The sequence below is a fragment of the Colletotrichum gloeosporioides genome (genome assembly GCF_011800055.1).
Source record: "Colletotrichum gloeosporioides strain Lc1 chromosome Unknown consensus_91, whole genome shotgun sequence".
NCBI classification, from domain to species: domain Eukaryota; kingdom Fungi; phylum Ascomycota; class Sordariomycetes; order Glomerellales; family Glomerellaceae; genus Colletotrichum; species Colletotrichum gloeosporioides.
In genome coordinates, this window is record NW_025544736.1 from 507237 (window position 1) to 526632 (window position 19396).

The 19396-nt window shown below is 52.1% G+C and overlaps 7 protein-coding genes across 7 annotated transcripts; 5 read left to right on the top strand and 2 right to left on the bottom strand.

Moving 5' to 3' along the window:
* Positions 1-401: 401 nt before the first annotated feature.
* On the top strand, positions 402-2450 carry GCG54_00008314 (Efflux pump aflT; the record flags this gene model as incomplete). The annotated part of the gene is made up of 7 exons (XM_045408282.1): positions 402-436; positions 503-671; positions 736-1023; positions 1078-1204; positions 1260-1765; positions 1821-1930; positions 1988-2450. 7 exons carry the CDS (start codon positions 402-404, stop codon positions 2448-2450), a joined length of 1698 nt encoding a protein of 565 aa, XP_045258016.1.
* Positions 2451-3565: 1115 nt separating this feature from the next.
* GCG54_00008315 (uncharacterized protein) lies at positions 3566-4272 on the top strand (the record flags this gene model as incomplete). Its single annotated transcript, XM_045408283.1, has 3 exons — positions 3566-3635; positions 3694-4087; positions 4140-4272. 3 exons carry the CDS (start codon positions 3566-3568, stop codon positions 4270-4272), a joined length of 597 nt encoding a protein of 198 aa, XP_045258017.1.
* A 1080-nt stretch (positions 4273-5352) lies between these two features.
* Positions 5353-6289, top strand: GCG54_00008316 (Sorbose reductase sou1; the record flags this gene model as incomplete). Its single annotated transcript, XM_045408284.1, has 3 exons — positions 5353-5499; positions 5549-6017; positions 6072-6289. The coding sequence occupies 3 exons, from the start codon at positions 5353-5355 to the stop codon at positions 6287-6289; spliced, it is 834 nt and encodes a 277-aa protein (XP_045258018.1).
* Positions 6290-7513: 1224 nt separating this feature from the next.
* GCG54_00008317 (Pisatin demethylase) lies at positions 7514-9246 on the top strand (the record flags this gene model as incomplete). Its single annotated transcript, XM_045408285.1, has 4 exons — positions 7514-7712; positions 7781-8778; positions 8842-8979; positions 9034-9246. The coding sequence occupies 4 exons, from the start codon at positions 7514-7516 to the stop codon at positions 9244-9246; spliced, it is 1548 nt and encodes a 515-aa protein (XP_045258019.1).
* Positions 9247-9680: 434 nt separating this feature from the next.
* On the bottom strand, positions 9681-10001 carry GCG54_00008318 (uncharacterized protein; the record flags this gene model as incomplete). Its single annotated transcript, XM_045408286.1, has 1 exon — positions 9681-10001. One exon carries the CDS (start codon positions 9999-10001, stop codon positions 9681-9683), a length of 321 nt encoding a protein of 106 aa, XP_045258020.1.
* Positions 10002-12773: 2772 nt separating this feature from the next.
* GCG54_00008319 (uncharacterized protein) lies at positions 12774-13739 on the top strand (the record flags this gene model as incomplete). Its single annotated transcript, XM_045408287.1, has 3 exons — positions 12774-12939; positions 12996-13377; positions 13430-13739. The coding sequence occupies 3 exons, from the start codon at positions 12774-12776 to the stop codon at positions 13737-13739; spliced, it is 858 nt and encodes a 285-aa protein (XP_045258021.1).
* Positions 13740-14499: 760 nt separating this feature from the next.
* Positions 14500-18360, bottom strand: GCG54_00008320 (putative phospholipid-transporting ATPase; the record flags this gene model as incomplete). The annotated part of the gene is made up of 2 exons (XM_045408288.1): positions 14500-14920; positions 14972-18360. The coding sequence occupies 2 exons, from the start codon at positions 18358-18360 to the stop codon at positions 14500-14502; spliced, it is 3810 nt and encodes a 1269-aa protein (XP_045258022.1).
* Between the last annotated feature and the right edge of the window lie 1036 nt (positions 18361-19396).

Here is a 19396-nt window from a genome sequence, read left to right on the forward strand (position 1 = left end):
ATTTGCATGAGTGCCTTCGGACATGACCTCCTTTGCTGCAACATTTAGAGATCTGCTGCTTGTCGAGGCTGAAGCGAAAATGGAGCAGACCTCCACAAATTGGATGTGGCTGGGCTCAAAGGGTAGAAGCAGACCAAAGTTCCTAGGAGATCTCGTGGGAGCGGGTCTCGGATTAGCCCACTAATTACCAAAACTTGCTGACGGGCTATTTCCCGTACGGACCGATGTCGAGGGCAGTCAGAATGTCCAGGCATAAGGATCAATACAAGAAGATGGGATTGTTTTCTCAAGATGGCCAAGAAAAGTACAAATACTCGAAAAGCACAGGCAACTTAGCGTTAGACATCGAACATCTAAACTCCCATATTTGAACACCAGCGCAAACGATAATATTCATTCGAATGGCGTCTTCCGGAGCATTTCCCGCCGAAAACATGTAAGTTTGCGGAGGTCCTTAGCGGCTCGGCAGCGGAACACCTGCTCACGAGTGACATCACACCAGGCCGGTCAACGCTACACCAGCACTGAGGACACCCTCAGAGAAAACGGACATACCGGAGTCGGAACAGGGTGCCCAAAGCCAAGACGAAATAATCGAAGTCTATCCCAGCGGCCCGGCCCTTACGGCGATCTCGATTGGTCTATTTCTTGCTATTCTCTGCTTTGGCCTAGTAAGTTCTCGACAGCCAAGCAACTTTTAGTGCTATCAATTTACCGACACCTCGTCCCCCATAGGACCGGTCAATCTTGGCTACTGCAATTCCTAAAATCACTTCAGAGTTCAATTCGCTGTCCGACGTAGCGTGGTACGGGTCTGCCTACCTCTTCACACAGTGTTCCTTTCAGCTCCTCTTCGGAAAGCTCTATGCCGAGTACAGCATCAAGTGGATCTTCCTGATCGGGCTGGCCATCTTCGAGGTGGGGTCAGTGGTGTGTGCCGCGGCCCCGAACTCCGTCGTTCTCATCGTCGGACGAGCGGTTTCCGGAGTGGGTGCGGCCGGCCTGATGACCGGGGCTTTAATTGTAGGTTTCGGGATCTTCAACGGCCGCCGCAAGCATCGGCTGACAAGGATCTAGATCATTACCAAGAGTGTACCGCTTCATAAACGGCCCACTTTCACCGCCGCGATTGGTGCCGCTGCCGGAGTTTCTCAGGTCGTCGCGCCGACCCTCGGCGGCGTCTTCGTTGACAAGGCTACCTGGAGTATGATCTTGGCTGCTATAATTCGAATGATTTTCTGTTTGCTGACTTGTGGCAGGATGGTGCTTTTGGATCAATCTCCCATTGGGAGGTGTAACTTTCGCTGTGATTCTCCTCTTTCTGAGGCTTCCCGAACAGGCAAAGAAAGAACCAAGAGGCTTCAAAGAGTTCATGGACAACTTTGACCTTGTCGGAACACTGCTCCTCATTCCATGGGTCATCTGTCTTCTGCTGGCACTACAGTGGGGCGGAACCGAGTACGCATGGAGCAACTGGCGCATCATCCTCTGCTGGTGCATCTTCGCGGTCTGTTTTCTTTTGTGGGGCTTCGTCCAATATCGCGAGGGCGACAAGGCAACCGTTCCTCTTCGCATCATGTCTCAGCGAACCATGATCGCCTCATGCTGGACAATCTTACTCTTGTTCTCTCTTCTCTTTATCGATGTCTACTACATCCCGATCTGGTTGCAGGCTGTCAAGAACCACTCAGCCTACAAGAGTGGCATCGACCTTCTCGCATCATCGGCCTCGATGTCTGTCGCGACAATCGTGTCCGGGATCTTGGTACGTCCCTCCGCCGTTTTGACGACGTTGACACTTCATGCTGATAAACCATTAGACGAGTCAAATTGGCTACTACGTGCCGCAAATCATCGCGTCATCTGTCATTTCCTCCGTAGCCGGTGGCTTGATCTATTCGTTTACCGTCGACACTGACACGGCGTTCTGGTATGGCCTGTTACGTTTCCCGATTCAGTCTGCCCAATGTGCTAACATCTGCCTCAGGGCTGCTTCACTCGTCCTAATGGGATTGGGAGTGGGGCTGGGAGGGCAGCAGTGCATCATTGCCGCGCAAACCGTGTTCAAGGGGCGCGACATCGCCCTCGCTACTTCGGTCTTGGTGTTCCTCCAGAGTCTGGGTGGTACTGTGTTTCTAGCCGTTGCGCAAAACATCTTCAGCTCGCGACTCGTCGCCGAGCTCCGCCGAAACGTCCCCAACGTAAATCCGGCCGTGGTCATCAACGCCGGAGCATCGGGGCTGGTGGACTCTATGCGCAAGACCTACCCCGATTCGGTGGACGGCATCATCGAGTCGTACAACAAGGCACTGCAAAACGTGTTTCTCATTGCGACTGTTCTCGGATGTTTAACAGTGCTCGGAATTGTTTTTTTCGAGTGGAAGAGCGTCAAAGAGAACAAGCCGAAGACGGATGCAAAAAGCCAAACAGACGGAGATGCGGAGAAATAATAGGGCATCGGCTTTTGGAACAGGGTGGTACCAAGTTACCGGATATTGCAATTAGATGGCGTACATGTTGGATAGAATAGATCAGGCTCACTGGATTGAAGTGATCGCATATGGTAATACAATCGTGATTTTGACACGATCAAGACGTGCGCACGACCCTAACATACATCGAACCGTTTCCCGCTTTCAGCCCAAAAACTCAGTTGACGTCAAGACCAAGTTTGTCTCCCGCGCGCGTGGGAAGTATCTTCCGAGAGCCGCAATGCCATAAGATGTGCAGGTTAATGTGCCCTTTGTGCCGATCTCCCGCTCCCCTATGCTCCTGGACGCTCGGAGATCCCCCACCGCGGAAAGTCGTGATGGAGCCAGCAGGCGGCCAACGCCTCGTGAGTGTTCGAAACGACTCCGCAACCGTTTCATCCGGTCATAACTCTACTCTATAGTCAAAAGGGCCAACTCCTGTAAGCCCGCGGCCGGTGAGCGAGGATAAGCTATCCCCCGCAGCTTCGCCCCTTGCGCTTGTCGTCCAATCTTGGGCCACCCTGACACAGCCAGACAGATTATTGACTGGCCGGCTCCCCCTCCATTCCGAAAGAGCGAAGTGCCGCCCCTCCCACCGCATGTTTAAGCAGCATCTCTGCATATTCTTCTTCATTTCTAAGCAGAAAGCCAGCTCGGTAGGGAGTGTGGCCGAAGAAACGAAACATGGCACGTTTGAGGTACTCAGCACGTCCTATTGGGCAGTTCGGTCATCCCATCTCTCGGGAGCCCCAAGCTTCACTTGCTACCCCTGTTGATCGCGGCAGCAAACCGAGAAAAAAGATGAATGTCCGTCCGTTTTGAAGGGCTTAGTCGGTCTCATGATCGGGAGAATTTAGCCCAGTGCGGAAGGTTAAGAGAGAAAAGCTTCGTTCTAGTCAGCGAGTGCAGGAGCGATGCTTTCCTGCGAGTGCGATTCGTTTTAGATTCTGCAGTGCAAAGGGGCAGTAGCTTAAATATCAAAGGGCCCTCCTCCTGACTATTTGGTCGTCGGAGGATCATTAGCGTTCTTGTTGCGATATCGAATCAACGTCTCTAGTAATCAACATCCAGCCCACGGGTCTCCGTCTGTCACCATGAAGTTCAATACGGTCGTCGTCTACTTTTCCGCCATCATCGGCGCGTCCATGGCTGCTGCCATTGAGGGTAAGCGGACGAAGCCACGAGGCCAACGTGCTATGACCCCGAGCTGACCCTGTTGCAGAGCGCCAGGCACCACCTGCTCCTGCTCCCATGCCTCCGGCGGGTGCTCCTCCCGGACCTACTCCTAAGGTCATCCCAGTCCTCGTTGGTAGCCCGACCCGCGAGAAGTCGTTGCTCTTCTATCCTGAGATCGTGAGAGCTCAGCCCGGCGACATTGTTCAGTTCCAATTCTGGCCCAACAACCACACCGTTACCCAGGCTGCGAACGTTCAAGCACCATGCCTGCCTCTTGGGGACATGCAGCCCAACGCTGTTCACAGCGGCTTCATCCCCGGCGTCACTGACGGCTCCCCCATCGGAACTTTCAACGTTCAGGTTGAGAACACCGAGCCGATGCTCTTGTACTGCGCCCAGGGCATGCACTGCCAACTCGGCATGGTTATGATCATCAACCCGTAAGACACTCATGTGCAAAGGCGTTTGAGACAAGTGCTAACAATCTTACAGTAAGGCGGACGCGGACGTACAGGCCTACAAGATGGCCGCCAAGGGATCTCAGCAAAACGTACCCGCAAAGAACGTGGCCGGTGGCTCCGCCGGAAGGATCCCCGCCAACTTGGCCCTGCCCCCTGTTGCTTAAAGTGTGCCGCAACAGAATGTGCATTTTTAGCGCAGAGGTACCGAATACAAATTGCATGTGTTTATAGGTTGCTCCTGTATATACGCTCGCTTTAAGCTTCTTCTCCGACGTCGGTGGATACCGGACGCAACTAAACTAGGAGGTGGCACTGCTGATGCGGGTTATCGGCTGGGGCTGGAGAGGTCTGTCAACGCGAGGAGTTTTGGTCGGGTTAGATATTTGTAGGGGCACAAGCGTCAAAGACGATTAACATCAATACATTCACGTTGTTTTCGATCGCGTTAGTCCCTTGGCTATATTCGACTGTTTCTGACCTACGTCTTCTTGCCTGCGACGAGTACAAAGAGAACGTGAGTTTCCAATTGGAAGAACCCAAAAAAAAGCTGTTAGCGTCAAGGAGCACACTTCATCTCCCATTTTCGCTTTTCTTTGCTTGTATTTTGAGAGGAAATTTAAACAGCGAGATGCAAGGCCTTGGGCACTGTCATTTTCCTTCCTTGACAGCTTCCTCCGGTGCGCAAAGTGGAGCTGGTCGCAGTCCCGGCCCGGGCCCCCGGAGTTCCCCAGAACACCTACACCCCCGCGCTTGCATAACTGAGAGGGTCGCGATAACCTTCCCTTGACTTCACTTGAGAGATTTCCATGAGAGACCACTTGGTATATGTCAAGCTTGATGGGTATGGGAAGCTAGCCTCCATTTGCCCTCGGCCGACTTCGCCCGCAGTAGTCGTGTGGGGGTCGAGCGGACTGCATTTGGCAGGCCACCGCGAACAAGGACTATCAACGTAGAAAAGACATGGTCAGATATGCTAGAAATTTTAGTCATAAAACAAGGACATATGACCAACTCACTTCACTTGGTAGATTGCCGATTCCCTCACTTCCCTCACTTCCCTCACTTCTTCATGACTTCCCACCTCCAATCCACCCATCTAACCGTCTTTTCGCATCGAACCTCAAGACTTTGGCCTGAAGTCGTGCATATCTACCATGTCTCAATCCTACAAATCAGGCAGTCTTTTTGATATTCGTGGGATCGTGGCTGTTGTAACAGGCGGAGGCAGTGGTATATTTTCAACAATGGCTCTTTTATCACTCGGGTGGCTAATCACAATTCCTGCAGGGCTAGGACTCTACATGACACGAGCGTTAGCAGAAAACGGCGCAAAGAAAGTTTACATACTCGGCAGAAGAAGAAAGGTGCTGGATGATGCTGCAAAAGAAATTGTGCGTCCCGATGATCGCCAATAGTCCAATGCCCGCTGACTTATGGCAGGGCTGTGATAACGTTGTACCAATCCAATGCGATGTGACCGACCGCCAAAGCCTCAAGGACGCAGTGGCGATGATTGAAAAAGATGTCGGGTATATAAACCTGCTCGTTGCCAACTCAGGTATTGCCGGACCTTCCGGAAACGTGCCCCCGGGCGCCTCGATTGCGCAAGTTCAAAACGCTCTCTTGGAGATCCCAATGGAGGAGTTCACTAACACGTATCACGTCAATTGCACTGCTGTATTTTACACGGCGATATCATTCCTGGGACTCTTGGACAAAGGCAATCGGTCCAATTATCAGGGTGGAAGGAGCCAGGTCATTGCAACCAGCAGTATTGGCAGCTTCAACAGGAAGATCACTGCTGGATTCGCATACGGCACTAGTAAGGCGGCAACGACGATGATGTTGAAGGTTCTGGCGACGTATCTAGTGCCGTACAGGATCCGAGCCAATGTACTATGCCCAGGATGTAAGTTTCCACACAAAAAGAAATATCTCTGGTCAAAATTGCTAACTTAGCCAGTGTTCCCGACTGACCTCACGACGAGCTTGATTCACGGCACAGATCCGACGACCGAGGGAGCTTTTCCCTTGGATCAAATACCTGCTGAGAGAGCAGGCCTCCCGGAAGATATCATGGGACCACTACTGTATTTAGCTTCACGAGCCGGCGCATACTGCAATGGTAACTGCGTCTTGACGGATGGTGGCCGGCTCAGTGTTACTCCGGCTACGTACTAAAGACGAGAGGAAAGCCGGCGATGTACGCGGTCTCCGCGGCCCGCAAGCCACCGTTGGCAATTCGCAAGTATCAATACGCAGCTTGTTATTCGTCGAATCTTAGCCTTAAGAGTTCACGTGAACTTTTGCATCAATATGTCGATCTCGTAACAGGTATGCCTATACAATGTTACACCATCGTCTCCGCTTGCAGCCGCAAGCTGCGTTCAGGACACTCAGCTCACCAGGGATGACATTCTGAGGCCCCTTCCTCTCATGGTTTTCGAGTTTCCGTTGTTCATTGAAAAGAGAAATTTTTCAAAGATAAAAGTGCAGCGGGGGGTCGAGAGTAGTCAATGGCCGTTGACCTTCGGTCGCGGCATCCAATAGCCTCCGGTCCGCAATCCCGGCTCGAACGCAGCCCCGCTCACCGGAGCACCCCGTGCGGGGCCAGCCCGCCTTGATGAATGTCAAGCATAAGACGGATCGAACTCGGTCTCGGACAACTTTCGTTTTCCGGGTGTTGCCCCAGGTCCCTCCATGAAAGTTAAGTGCCCGCCATCACCACGACGCGCTCCGTGCAGCTTCGGCAGATGATGGCAAAATCCGATAACTTCAATGTGCCATCAATACGTTCTTGCTTTCGCAAGCTGCGGACAGCGGATTGCCTCTCAGTCCAGGCTTCACTCCTGAGAAAATATAGAGCGTCATCATCACCGACGCGTAATGAGAGCTCTTACACAACCCGGGTGGAAAGTTAGGCGGTGTGGAAGTTGACGTCGATAGCCTGCCAAGGATCAGCACCCGAGGTTGTATTGCTGCCGTATGATCCACTCGCTTCAGCCCAGGTCTCAGGCCAAGCACCAGTATTATTATTGTTCTACCAACTATTCGCCGCCGGCCATCGTCGTACGGGGCCAGCTCATTTTCCACGCCGTCCGCTTGTTGGGGCTTTTCGGGGGCGCTATGACTCGACCATCGCCAACGACCAATTGGTGTTCTAAGCCGTACGCCTTTACGCAACAGGCGACCCATGAACGTGATGCATCAATTGCGTATCAGTCCGCGCAAAAGCATTTCATGACCACACGAGACCTGGAGAAATGAAACTCAAAAAATGAGACATGCCGTCACCTATAAAGCTCCTCGCGAAGAATGTTCAGAGCTGCATCGATTCAGTTCATGTCACCAGCTTTGACAAGCAAGCAGTTCATCCAATCTTTTCAGCATCTTTGACGTCGCAACATGAATAATCAACTTTTACTGGCCGCAGTGGCATTTGGCCTATTTTTCTACGTTGCTGCAGCACTGTTCAATTGGGTGCGCTCTCCTTTGCGGTCTATCCCTGGGCCTCTGTTGGCGCGCTTTACAGATATTTGGTATTTCTTCCGCATCAAGCAAGGCAATTTCGAAAAGGTCAACATTGCTCTTCATGAAAAATATGGTACGTCTATGTACAGAGACGCTGGGCTTGTTTGCGTGGCACTTGCTGATTGAAATGCACCCAACTAGGCCCAGTCGTCAGATACGGCCCGAATCGGTACAGCATCAATGACGCTGAGGCATCGAAGACTATCTACGGTCACGGAACCCAGTTCCCCAAGTCGATCTGGTACTCCTCATTTCAGCCAAATGACACATGGTGGAACATTTTCTCCGATCAGTCCATCAAACGCCATGCCCACAACAGACGCTTCTTTGCCCACGCCTTCTCAATGACATCGCTCGTCAACTACGAGCCGTATCTTGATGAGTGCGGTGAGATCTTTTCTCAACGTATGCTGGAATTCTCAAAGGCCGGTTCCGCCGTCGACATCGGCCACTGGTTCCAGTGCTTTGCCTTTGATGCCGTTGCATACATCACGTATGGCAAGCGACTAGGCTTCCTAGACCGCGGCGATGATATTGGCAAAGTTATTGAGAACCTTGACGCCAGCTTGGTCTACTCAAGCCTCGCTGGAATTTTCCCCTCGTTCCATCGATATATTGCCCCGCTTCTTTCAGCCATGGGTCCTCTTTTCCGAACTGACCGTATCATGTATGTGATGAACTTCACTCAGAGCAGGATCACGGAAGAGCGAGCTGCACCCAAGTCAGTGGCTGAGTCAAAAACCGACGTTGAAGACGCTGGGGTCGGTGAGACTTTCCTGAGGAAGTATCTTGCCAAACACTCCGAGGACCCCGATGCCTTTACCAATTACCACATTCTCATAGGCTGCGCAACCAATATGTTTGCGGGCTCAGACACAACCGGCATCAGTCTTTCCGGAACCCTGTACCATCTTCTGAGGAACCCGGATTGCATCACAAAATTGCGTGCCGAGATCGACGACTTCAGCAGCCGGGGCGAGCTTTCGGAGAATCCCACGTTCAAGCAGGGTCAGGACATGCCTTACCTGCAGGCTGTCATCAAGGAGGCGTTGCGTATGCACCCTGCGGTCGGCCTGCCGTTGGAGCGAGTCGTTCCTGAGGGAGGCGCCACCATTGCCGACCGTTTCTTCCCCGAAGGTGTATGTACTGATGATGTTTGAGGGAACGAAATATTCTGCTAACTTGATTTTGTTACCTTTTAGTCTGTCGTTGGCATTAACAGCTGGGTCCAACATCACAACAAGAGTATCTTCGGTCAGGATGCTGATAAGTTCTGCCCTGAGCGTTGGCTCATCGACGACGAAGACAAGCTTTCCCTGATGAACCGAAACTGGATGCCGGTAATTGTGGTTCTCCAAGCCTTTCAACTAGTGATTTGTCTAATTTTGAAATAGTTCGGCTTGGGATCGAGGACGTGCTTGGGAAAGAATGTTTCCATCTTGGAGATGACAAAACTGATCCCGAGAATTATCCGGGATTTCGACTTCAAGATTGACGGAGACGCGGCAGCACCTGGGGGGTCTTGGACGACCGCTAATGCGTGGTTCGTGAAGCCCCGAGGCTTCTGCGTTCGGGTAGAGCCTAGAAGTCTCATCTCTTGGGATTGAGGGCGTCTTCTGACCTTGGTGTCATGCACTGTGGAGTTATAACTCTCGTAGGACACATTGAGAATCACGCGACTACGGTGTTAATGGAAGGAAATCTTAGACTGTTTGGTTATCACATCCGCAAGGCTAATGTATCTCATGTTGTCCTGCCGCGTTATTGTACGCAACGACTTGCGATCAAAGCTGGAGGAGCTAGGATATGAGAATAGATTGTATGTACTCTCCACAAACTGTCACTGTTCATGTGATGGAAACTTGAATGTTGCACTTCCAACTGTATTTGCAGGTCGTAGTATGTACATGAAAATTTCGATACCTAGTGACTCGATCTCGAGAACAATGTCACCGAATCGCTGTGTTCTGGTGTTCTACCAGTCTGGCCTGCGCTCTCATGGTGACCAGCACGGGCCGATCGAGTGAAGATTCAGCGACGTCTACTGGCCGCCGCAGTATCCGCAACTGCTGCACGAATCGACAACGTAGAGGTGGTAGTTCCAGCGGCCGGCGAGGCCGTTGGTGTCGTGTCCACCGGCGGGGACATTGTTGCAGTAGGTGATGCAGTTGGAGAGTTGGTTGCCGACTTCTCGGTTGTGACCGGACACAGTACCTCCAATGGCGGTACAGGCAGCGTCCATGGCGGGGAATTGCTCTGACTCGCAGGGGATGTAGCTCTGAGCGGGAGAAGTGACGACACCACAGAATTGCGCAGCGGCACAAGAGGCCAATGTGGCAAGAGAAAGAATGGTAAACTGCATGATGGCGGTCGGGAGATGTTTGACAATGGGGTTGTGTCAAAGGTGATGCAGTTTGATGTCTGAGCTTGTGATGATGAGGATAGAGTGTACAGGATGGCTGCGGACTTCTGGCTGGTATTTATGTCTTGGCCACTCCATATGTCATTGTCACAACTTCTATTCGGAAGCAGATCGCATCCGTCAATTGCGATTTACCTGTTGTTTACAAGTTTCTAGACTCTCGGCGGCTGATTAGAATGTGACAAAGCATGCCCTTCCTTGGTCCTATACGTGGAGCCTTTGAAGCTTTTTGGCAGTTCATTTAAGCATGGTTACATGGAAGCCCCGATGTGAGAGTGGTCCGAGAAGAGGGGTAGTAGAAAACAGCCAACAATGACTATGTAGTTGGCGTTGGCCCACCAAACAAACAGAGCCTGGCTGAGATAATAGCCGGCGGGATCCGATGTCTTTCGATGCAAATGCTACAGTACCTGCAGACTCTCCACAGATCGGCTCTGGGTCGGGATGTTCCCGCCCCGAAGCGGTTGTCTGGCCCCGCAACCTTCGGGCGTAAAACCCAAGGAAGGCAGTTGGCTCCATCGCATCGTATTACAACCCGCGCGGTGATAGTGCGATCATGCATGAACATGTACCTCAACGGGAATCACCCGTGAGTTGTTCGTCCCATGGCACCCAGTGCGACCGATCCCACGAGGACAGTAACGGTAATACTAAGCACCAGCATATGCATGCAAGCTGGTTTCCAAATGAGCTTCCTCTGTCTTAGACATCGAGATGATGGGTTGTGCGGTGAATTAGTCTGACTAGGTAGTTCTGGGATCGTCACTCTAGACCTCTCGGTTGAGCCGGGTTTCAATGACACGGTGGTATTCACAAAGATGTAGCTGCCAAATGAAGCATTGACCGAAGGTTCGCCCTGCCATTCCGCCTGAACATTCCTCCACGAAGACTCGTGCCCTTCCCCGCTCTGTCTACGGAACCCGGACGCGGTTCCACTTTGAGACCTCGGCCGATAATAGTGGGTGTCTCGGCGCATCCCGCACGCTTGACAACCAGAAACCACCGGTGACAAATGCACCGGATGACAATGCTGTTGTCGGTAGCTCCGGACCGAGCTCTTCTCACAAAAAAATCAAACGTATATCTCCTTGCTTCTCTCAACGGCGTTCCTTGGGTGCATTGCCGAGTCGGCGAAGCTCGCCGAATGCAAATACCTTATGTACATTTAAGAATCGGTCTACTGCACATTGAAAATTTGAAAACCCTAGCTTTTTGTTGGATCATGCACGCCAAGGCTTCAGAGAACGGGGCGGTCTTTGAAAAAGCTGTCGGTTCACATGCTCCCGGCACATAATTACCCAGATGCCAGGAGGCAAGGGGCTGGGGAACTTCGGCATCAAGGATTCTTTCCTCCGTTCCGATAATGATGACATTGAAGTAGGACAAGACTCATTTGTTGTCGCGTGGCAAAAGGACATGATTCACCTCTCAGCGTGCCAGACCACGAGGTAAGGTAGCACGGGCATATCGGCCTCGTTTCTTCTTGAACCAGACACCCCACAGATCGTCAAAATGTCTCTGTCGATAGCTTACGATTGGCCGCCAAGACATCGGAAAGTTGCTTGCTTTCTATACGCGTGGCACACCGAACTGAGACATTTGGGCCAAAACAGACATGGATTTGATCAATCAAAGACATTGAAGCCACGCGTTAGAAAAGAGACACTTCCAGGGGTCTATTAGAGTCGGCGATGCGCTTGATTACTGACCCTCGATGGAGCCAATGGGGCTACCGGATTGCAGCCTCCCTTCCTCCCTGCGTTCCTCTCAACACGAGCTAAGCCTTCTCCCTCCTCCCTAGTGCCGACGATGACTTTTTGATGAGACTTTTGATAATGAGATGTGATAGTGAGGCTTCTGAACCGGAAAAGCCGGGCTACACCGCTTCACATAAAGAACGCCATGCTGCCGCCACGAGGGAAAAGTGTGTTTATGAGATAATAGACTTTGCTCCTCAGTTTCACTCCTGCAGTCTTACCGGGCAATTGTCTTCTCTTGAAATCTCTCTTCCCCTCTGATTGAGAAAATTTCCTCTCGCTCAACTCAGGTTGCGCAAGGATCGAACATCACGCCGGATCTGGTAACATGCACGTTTCCATTCTCCCCCTACCGTGTCATCGGGATATCTGAATCAATCAATTTGCTGACCAAGTCAGATGAGCCAGGATTCGCTTGTCGGGACCCCTTCCAGCAAATTAAAGTGCAGGATCTGAACTTGTTGCTCCCGGGTGGCCACCTCGTGTCACATAACCTTTGTCGCTTTGGTACTTCAGCTGGTCCAGGCCTGTTCTGCCGACCACAGACACACACACATACACACGTGCGTTCTGCGCCTGGCGAAAGAAGAAAAGGTAATTGTGCTCCCGGAGCTCGGACTTCGGCTCGCCATTTCGTGCAGGAGATTTTGCTTTCCTGCAGGACCGAACGTTGCTGTAGGATTCTTGGGACGCAGTCTCCCGCCGCGTTTTACGTTTCAGACGGAGACGGAACGGCCGTGAGGAACCAGCGCCACCGCTAGAGATTTGACAACTGCGGGAATACTTGTATCACCGTTGTCTCTCTTCTCCCACGCGTATCTAAGACAATTTCACCCCCTCGTGGCACAGCGAGTTTCCACCCCAATCCCCGGAAGCCAGATACCATAACTAGGCGACAACGCCTCGTTCCGCCCCTCATTCGGATTCTTCTCTTCGTCCGAACCAGTTCGCCGCCATGGTTATCGTGGAAGCCCCCAAAGACCGTAAGGCTGAGGCCGCGGTATCGCCTGCCCTGCCGGACTATGTCACCTCTCCCAACGCTGTATTTGGCGACGAGGGCGTCCAGTGGCGATATGGCAGAGCTCCAGATTACACAAAGACACGGAGGGTCTGGAGAGAAGGTGAGATTGTGTCTGCGATTTCAAACGCGAAAGATGGAAGCTAATCATGTGGCTAGGCAAGAAGATGAATCACGCTGCTGGCAGCTTGCCGGAGCTGGTCGAGAACCTAGTCAAGAACTGGGAAGTTGAGGCATCCTTCAAGACAAGGCTTCAGGACTGGAGGACTGTTGACCACGAGAAGTACACATTCTCAGTCAACGGCGGAGCCCCGCAGTCAGGCGAGCACATGCTCAAGGTCGGCACCTACAACGCCGTCATCTCGCCCAATGAGTACTACAGTCCCGACTACTCAGACTTCGCATCCAGCCACAAGACCTTCAAGCGAATGATGCCTACTTTCGCTTGGGAAGTTCTCGAGGTGTACAGCGGGCCCCCTGTTGTTGCCTTCAAGTGGCGTCACTGGGGAGTTATGAAGAATGACTACGTCGGTTTTAACAAGTACGCATATACCAAATCTCATTTGAGATAATACGCTGACATTTTCCGTTAGCAAAGGAGAAAAGGTGACCGCAAAGGCGCACGGAGGACCTATCGACATTCAGGGTGTCACGATTGCGCGGGTGGATGAGAAGCTTCGGCTTCAGGCAGTAGATACCCAGTTCGATTCCTTGCAGATGTTTCAGCAAATTGCGCCCAACGGCGTGGTGAGGAAAGATCCTATCGGTAAAACTGTCGATCCCGAGACCAGGTTCGACGAGGCTATCGCCGCAGAGGTGAAGATGACCGCCAAGGAGCTCAGCGACCTTCATGTTGGAGCGTCGGGCAATGCCTCGGGATGTCCTATGATGAATCGAGAATAAAGAATGTGTCGGATGTTCAGATCAATCACCTGTTCCATGTAGACACCACTGGCATATTCGTGGCACCAAGAGACGGGGTACCGTTGAAGTCTTACGAGCATCGAATTCGAATATTATTAATACTTAGCACCCAGACGCATGAAAGTACTGTCTGTTTCTCGGGGGGTTGTTTCACATTTCACTGTTCACGTTCAAGAGTTCTCCAACCCAGGCCCCTTGGATTCTGCGGCCAATGAAACCCAAATTCCAAGCCAATATCTAAATAGGCTCGGCTGAAGGTGACATATTTGGACTCCAAAGCTACCCGACGCCATTATGGCCCCAGAACTTGATCATTGTGTAGCCGCCACTCCGCATTCCGGCCTGCCTTAGCCGCCCCTTGCCACCCGTTGGTTCCGGAAGATCGAACCCACCCGCAAGCCCCAACGCCTCCCTTAAGCATGTGGAGGCCCACTCACTCAAAGGTGCTGTCGGTTAAGACCAGTAGGTGTGCTGAGAACTGTCTCAAATCGGTCGGGTAGATCTCAGATGCATGCCAGACTAAGGGGAAGCCGACTTGGTGGGGAACGTCAGTTTTAAAACCGACTCCTGAGTCTCTCAAAAGCCGCAATAACGGTGATCGTGCGTGTTGAGATTGTCAACGTAACTTTCAAGTTCCAAGTTTCAACATTTCCAATGTATCGGTCAGCTAAACAGGCAGTCTCATTCAAGGTATAGCAGTGAAGGCTAAAAGCACAGTGCTTACAAACAAGGCGGGCTGCTACTCAACGAGCTCCTGCCGACGCAACTGGGCGAGTACACTCATCACACCCGGCTCCTTCTCCATCTCCTGCCACAAACGTGGCTCCCAATCTTTGAAACCCTCGCGAACTCCCCCGCCCTTCTTTTCCGTGTTGTGTTCTGAAGACCAGCACCGAGACAGCCAGGCCCGCAAGACATGACTCTGTTTTAGAGCTTGAGTGGCCATTTCCATTATGCTCAATCCCCCCAGCACCAGCAGCAAGGTGAACCACCAGGCTGGATCGCGACCGAAAAGGAGAAGGAAGCCGCCTCGAATGGAGTATGGACCTGAGCTAGGGCCGGAGGCGACTGCAGTGATTAAAGCATAGATCCACACTCCGGCAACGCTGCCAAAAATGGCCCAGAAGGCAATTTGAGTCTTGTGATGTAGCTCGACGATCCTTGAAGTTATTAGCTGGTGAACCAAAAATGCCTACTTTAGCTTGACTTACAAAAGTTTGATGTTGATCCAAATGACACAAGCAATGAAAGTTAACAGACCTTGCGCGTAGAGGCCGTCGTCATCAATCATCTCTGAATCGGTGTATCCAGCCCAACAGCCGGCGTAGACAATGAGACCAGCGAGGAGGGCGTTGCCAACCCAGCCGAGATACACCGCCATGTTCAACCCCTCACCATTCTGGCCATATCTGAACAATTCCGGAATCGTCGCCAAAGTCCGCGACTTGAGATCCTGCTCCCAAGTTCCGAGGACGAGAATGCACACTGCTGTGAAGAAGCTGACGAATGTGAGACTTCCTGGTTCGTAGAGACTAGTCCCCGTTGCCCCGGTCTGCTCCTGAAACAGGGCCTGGGGAAAGTAGATGAATGTCTCTTTCCAAAACGTCGCAAGGATGAAGCGGGTCGTGCGGTAATAGTTCCATCGACCGTGAACCAACATCAACTTGGAAAGATATCGGAACTGGGAGATGCTGAAATCAGCAACCCGAGCCGCTTGCTGTCCCTCGCGACCGGAAATGCCAACTCCGACGTTGGCTGCGGAGATCATGGCCAGGTCGTTGGCCCCGTCGCCGATCGCGAGAGTCAAGGGCTTCTTGGGTCCCCGTTTGAGCCAAGAAAAGATTCCAGATGCCTCGCTCGGTGGGCCTTTGCGAATCGTGTTGACAAGTAGGGCTTTCTGGGCAGGAGAAGCGCGACAACAAATGACCGAGTCAACCATGATCATGAGAGAGATAAAAAGACTGCGGAGACGGACTGCAGAGGGCTCTTCAATGCAAGTCAGAGTCTCTCCATCAATAACCACCGCTGCATGCGCACGTGAAGGATCAGAATACGACGGCCCTAGACGGTACTGAACTGCATCTGTGATGCTTGTCAGCTGCAGCTCCAGATCACCTTCCTTCACGTCGAGGACGAAAAGGGATGTATCCGGGCCACAGATGCGCGTGGAATGTGCGATGTTGATTGCAGTTTCGCGCTTGTCGCCGGTGAGCATCCAAATTTTGATCCTCGCCTGGCGCAATTTCTCGATGGTCTCAGGAACGCCCTTCTGCAACTTGTCCTCGACTGCTGATGCACCAACAAGTTCCAAAGATTGCTCGAGCAGATCGCTCACATCCTCGATACGCTGCTGCCTGTTCTCGAGACTAGTCTCTGCCTCAAGGTACCGCTGCTTCCAGTTGTGGTACTCTGCTGGTTCCAGGAATCTGCCGGCGTAGATGAGCGTCCGCAGACCTTCCGTGGCATACTCATCAATCCGCGCAAAGCATTGACGAATGTTTTGAGCGTCATCCAGTAATTGAGGGTTCTCCAAAAATTGAAACCGAGATTGCTGTCCAGCCGTGGACCTCGTCGCATTGGGGCGGAGCGACTGAGGCTGAAGACGAATCCATGAGTCTTCGTTGTTTGCTGACGGTTGACTGTACTCCGAGCGATCGTCCGTATCTCCCAACTCAGCGATGGTCTCTTCAAAGTGAGGTGTTTTCTGAGTGCTCCAGCGAGCAGAGATCGTCCGCGCTCCCTTGAAACCTTCCTCGTTGCTGATAGAAGCACCTCTCATGTCTGGAGGAGCAGACCGAAGACGAGGCAAGATGATGCTGTCGGCGCCTTTGCAGATCAGCCATAATCTCCCGTCAGGGCAGCGAACGACAATCGACATTCTCTTCCGCTTGCTGCTAAATTCGATAACGTCCAAAATCTCGTAGATGGTTTGAGAAGAGCTGCCATCGACGTGGGGCATCTGCACAGTGACCGACTGGGACGAGCGCTGTGTAACGAGGAATCCCAGATCTCGCGCGCCCCTGACCAGGGCCAGCTCGTCCGGAGAAGAGGCCTGAAAGTCCATCTCTCCATCCTGGTTCCTTTCAGGCAAACAGGTATGACACAGTGCCATCGCAAGAATGTAGCGCATAGCCTTGGTGGCAAATGAAGAGTTTGGTCGTGCTCGAATGTACTCCAGCATCTCGTCGGTGGTGAGATCGGCCCCTTGGTCTCCTAACTCGTCCGAGTCTGCTGGAACGTCCATCCGATGAAGCCAGCTGGTACCGGCGATGTTGATGCGCCGTAGCTTCATAATGTTGTCGGTAAGAGTGCCTGTCTTGTCGCTGAAAACGTAGCTGATCTGGCCAAGGTCGTCGAGGTTGTTGGTGTTGTTAACGCCAGCGGTAGTGTCCGTCTCCTTATGGTACATATCCAGATCATTGCCGATGAGATTCATCTGTCCGAGCTTGATGGCCTCGAGGCCCACGTAGAGAGACAATGGAATCACGTTGTTGAACATGATGATGAAGCCAGCAAAGATGTCGAGGAGCGGGATTGACGTATTCTCGAGGTACCATGCAAACCTCTCTTGCTTGTCCTTCCAGACAACATACGCCACCGTCGCAATAGCCGAACTGAGGAGCACGTAAATCATGAGGAATACCACGATCTTGTTGGTCATGCGCTCCAACGCTGGCCGCTTCGGCTTCGTCGACTTGTTGGCATTCATCCTGATCTTGCATTCCTCGCCGGTATTGATGACGATCCCAACAACACAAGAGGTATTCCGAATCGTACTGCCACGGTAAATGACTTCGTTGATCGTCAAGGGGCGGGTGACATCGTCGACAGTCAGCTTGCTATCGAATCGGTATAAGTCCGCATTGGGATCCTCGGTGGTCAGGTGCGCTGGACATGTTGCGATGCCTTCGATGGTGCTGCAGTCGGGCAACGTCGATGGTCGCTGTTTTGCTTTAAGACTCGTTTCGCCGTCGAGAGCCATCGTATCCACGTAGGCAAATCCGCTCTCGCCATCCGCATGAAGGAGCACAATGTCAGCTGGGACGTCGTCATCTCTGGAGAGCATTATGACGTCTCCGACTTTGAGATCTCTCCATGTCGACCGCATCCACTGCAATCCAGTCGCATTTGATCCGCCGTAATACTGCGCGCCCATTGGCAATGACCCCTTCGCACCTGACGCAGCATCCCGAAGGACTACCGCGTCACGGTTGTTCTCGGCCACGTCCTGTCGATGTCTCTTCCAGTCGTAGTAGCCCTCTTTGGCGATGATGAGGGAGAGGAAAATGAGTAAGGGAATGAGGGTGGTGAATCTGCCAGTGGTGCTGAACCCAGGGATTACCTGCAGTATTGATATCACCAACATGTAGGCATTGGCCAACCGTGAGAATTGGTACAACAATTGCCGTGGTAGGAAGTCAAAGACGTTGTACTTTGACGTCTTGATAGCGTTGGATATGTATGGTTTCCGGCGGCGCTCATCTTGAAGAGGTTGTCGATGACTCAGTCCGATGGGAATATGGCGACCGTTTGTGGAGGGAGGTAACGGACGCCTCTTGAAGAGCGAACTAATTGACCAGCCCTTCTCGTTCTGCAGCATTGTTGCGGACTTGTCTTCGGAGGAGCTTTCAAGCTCAAGGCTAGCAGAGGTGCACACTTTGAGCTGCGAGAGTTGGGAATGCTGGTTGACGATGTTCAAAATGGAAAGATTCCGTGAATGTGTAGAAGTTTTTGATGATACACCTTTGGGATGGACTTGAATCCTCAAGATGATATTCTAATGATGACGGCCAGCATAAGCATTTAGATAACGGGACCTGAGAGGCTATATCCAATTTCATTCGAAGTTGATCTCATTGTGTTCAATTACAAAGACTAATTTTACCTTCGTCTTCGTTAAACACATCGCTCAGTTTTCCGGCCCGCAAGCCAAGGATACTGCGGCATGTCGAAGCATAGTTCCGATACAGTTGCACCATGAATCCCTGCATTATCCGCACGAACCAGCCCCTGGCCGAAGGCATTTCGAAAGAGAAAACGATAACGAGATTCTTGGCACTGTAGCCACGATTAGTTGGCGTTAGACGAACTCAGCCCTGCAGATCCCTAGCGGACATTGTGATGCCCAGCTTCCCGCAGCAAAAACGCGCGTAACCCTCCGTAACGTCGAACACTGCCACACTTCAGGCCATTTCTGCTGCTGCGAGCTTGATTTACACGGGATTTAGACGGCATCGGCATTCGATGCCGCTGCCACAACACATTGACAGACCCACCCCTGCCTCGTTTTGCCTCTTGGCCTGACTCGTTTTCAGCTTCTATTCTCCCTTGCTTCGCCGCTGCCTATGGTTAAGGTTTCACCCTGTCTACGTAGGCGGCGCCTAGTGGGCGATCAAAACTGAATTTGATTCTTATCATATTGCTTTTCGAGACTTTACTTTGGGCAGTGGAGGTCCGTAATTGATGAGACACGAGCATAGCCAGCCATGGGATAACCTCAAACATCTTCACGCCGACGATGAGTGGAACATTGGTCATGAACATGCATAGATGTACCCTCTCGCCAACGTCTCGACCGCTTCCAACATTCTAACGGTGACTGCCCTTTCAGACCTCTACCGATTTCATTTCTAAAG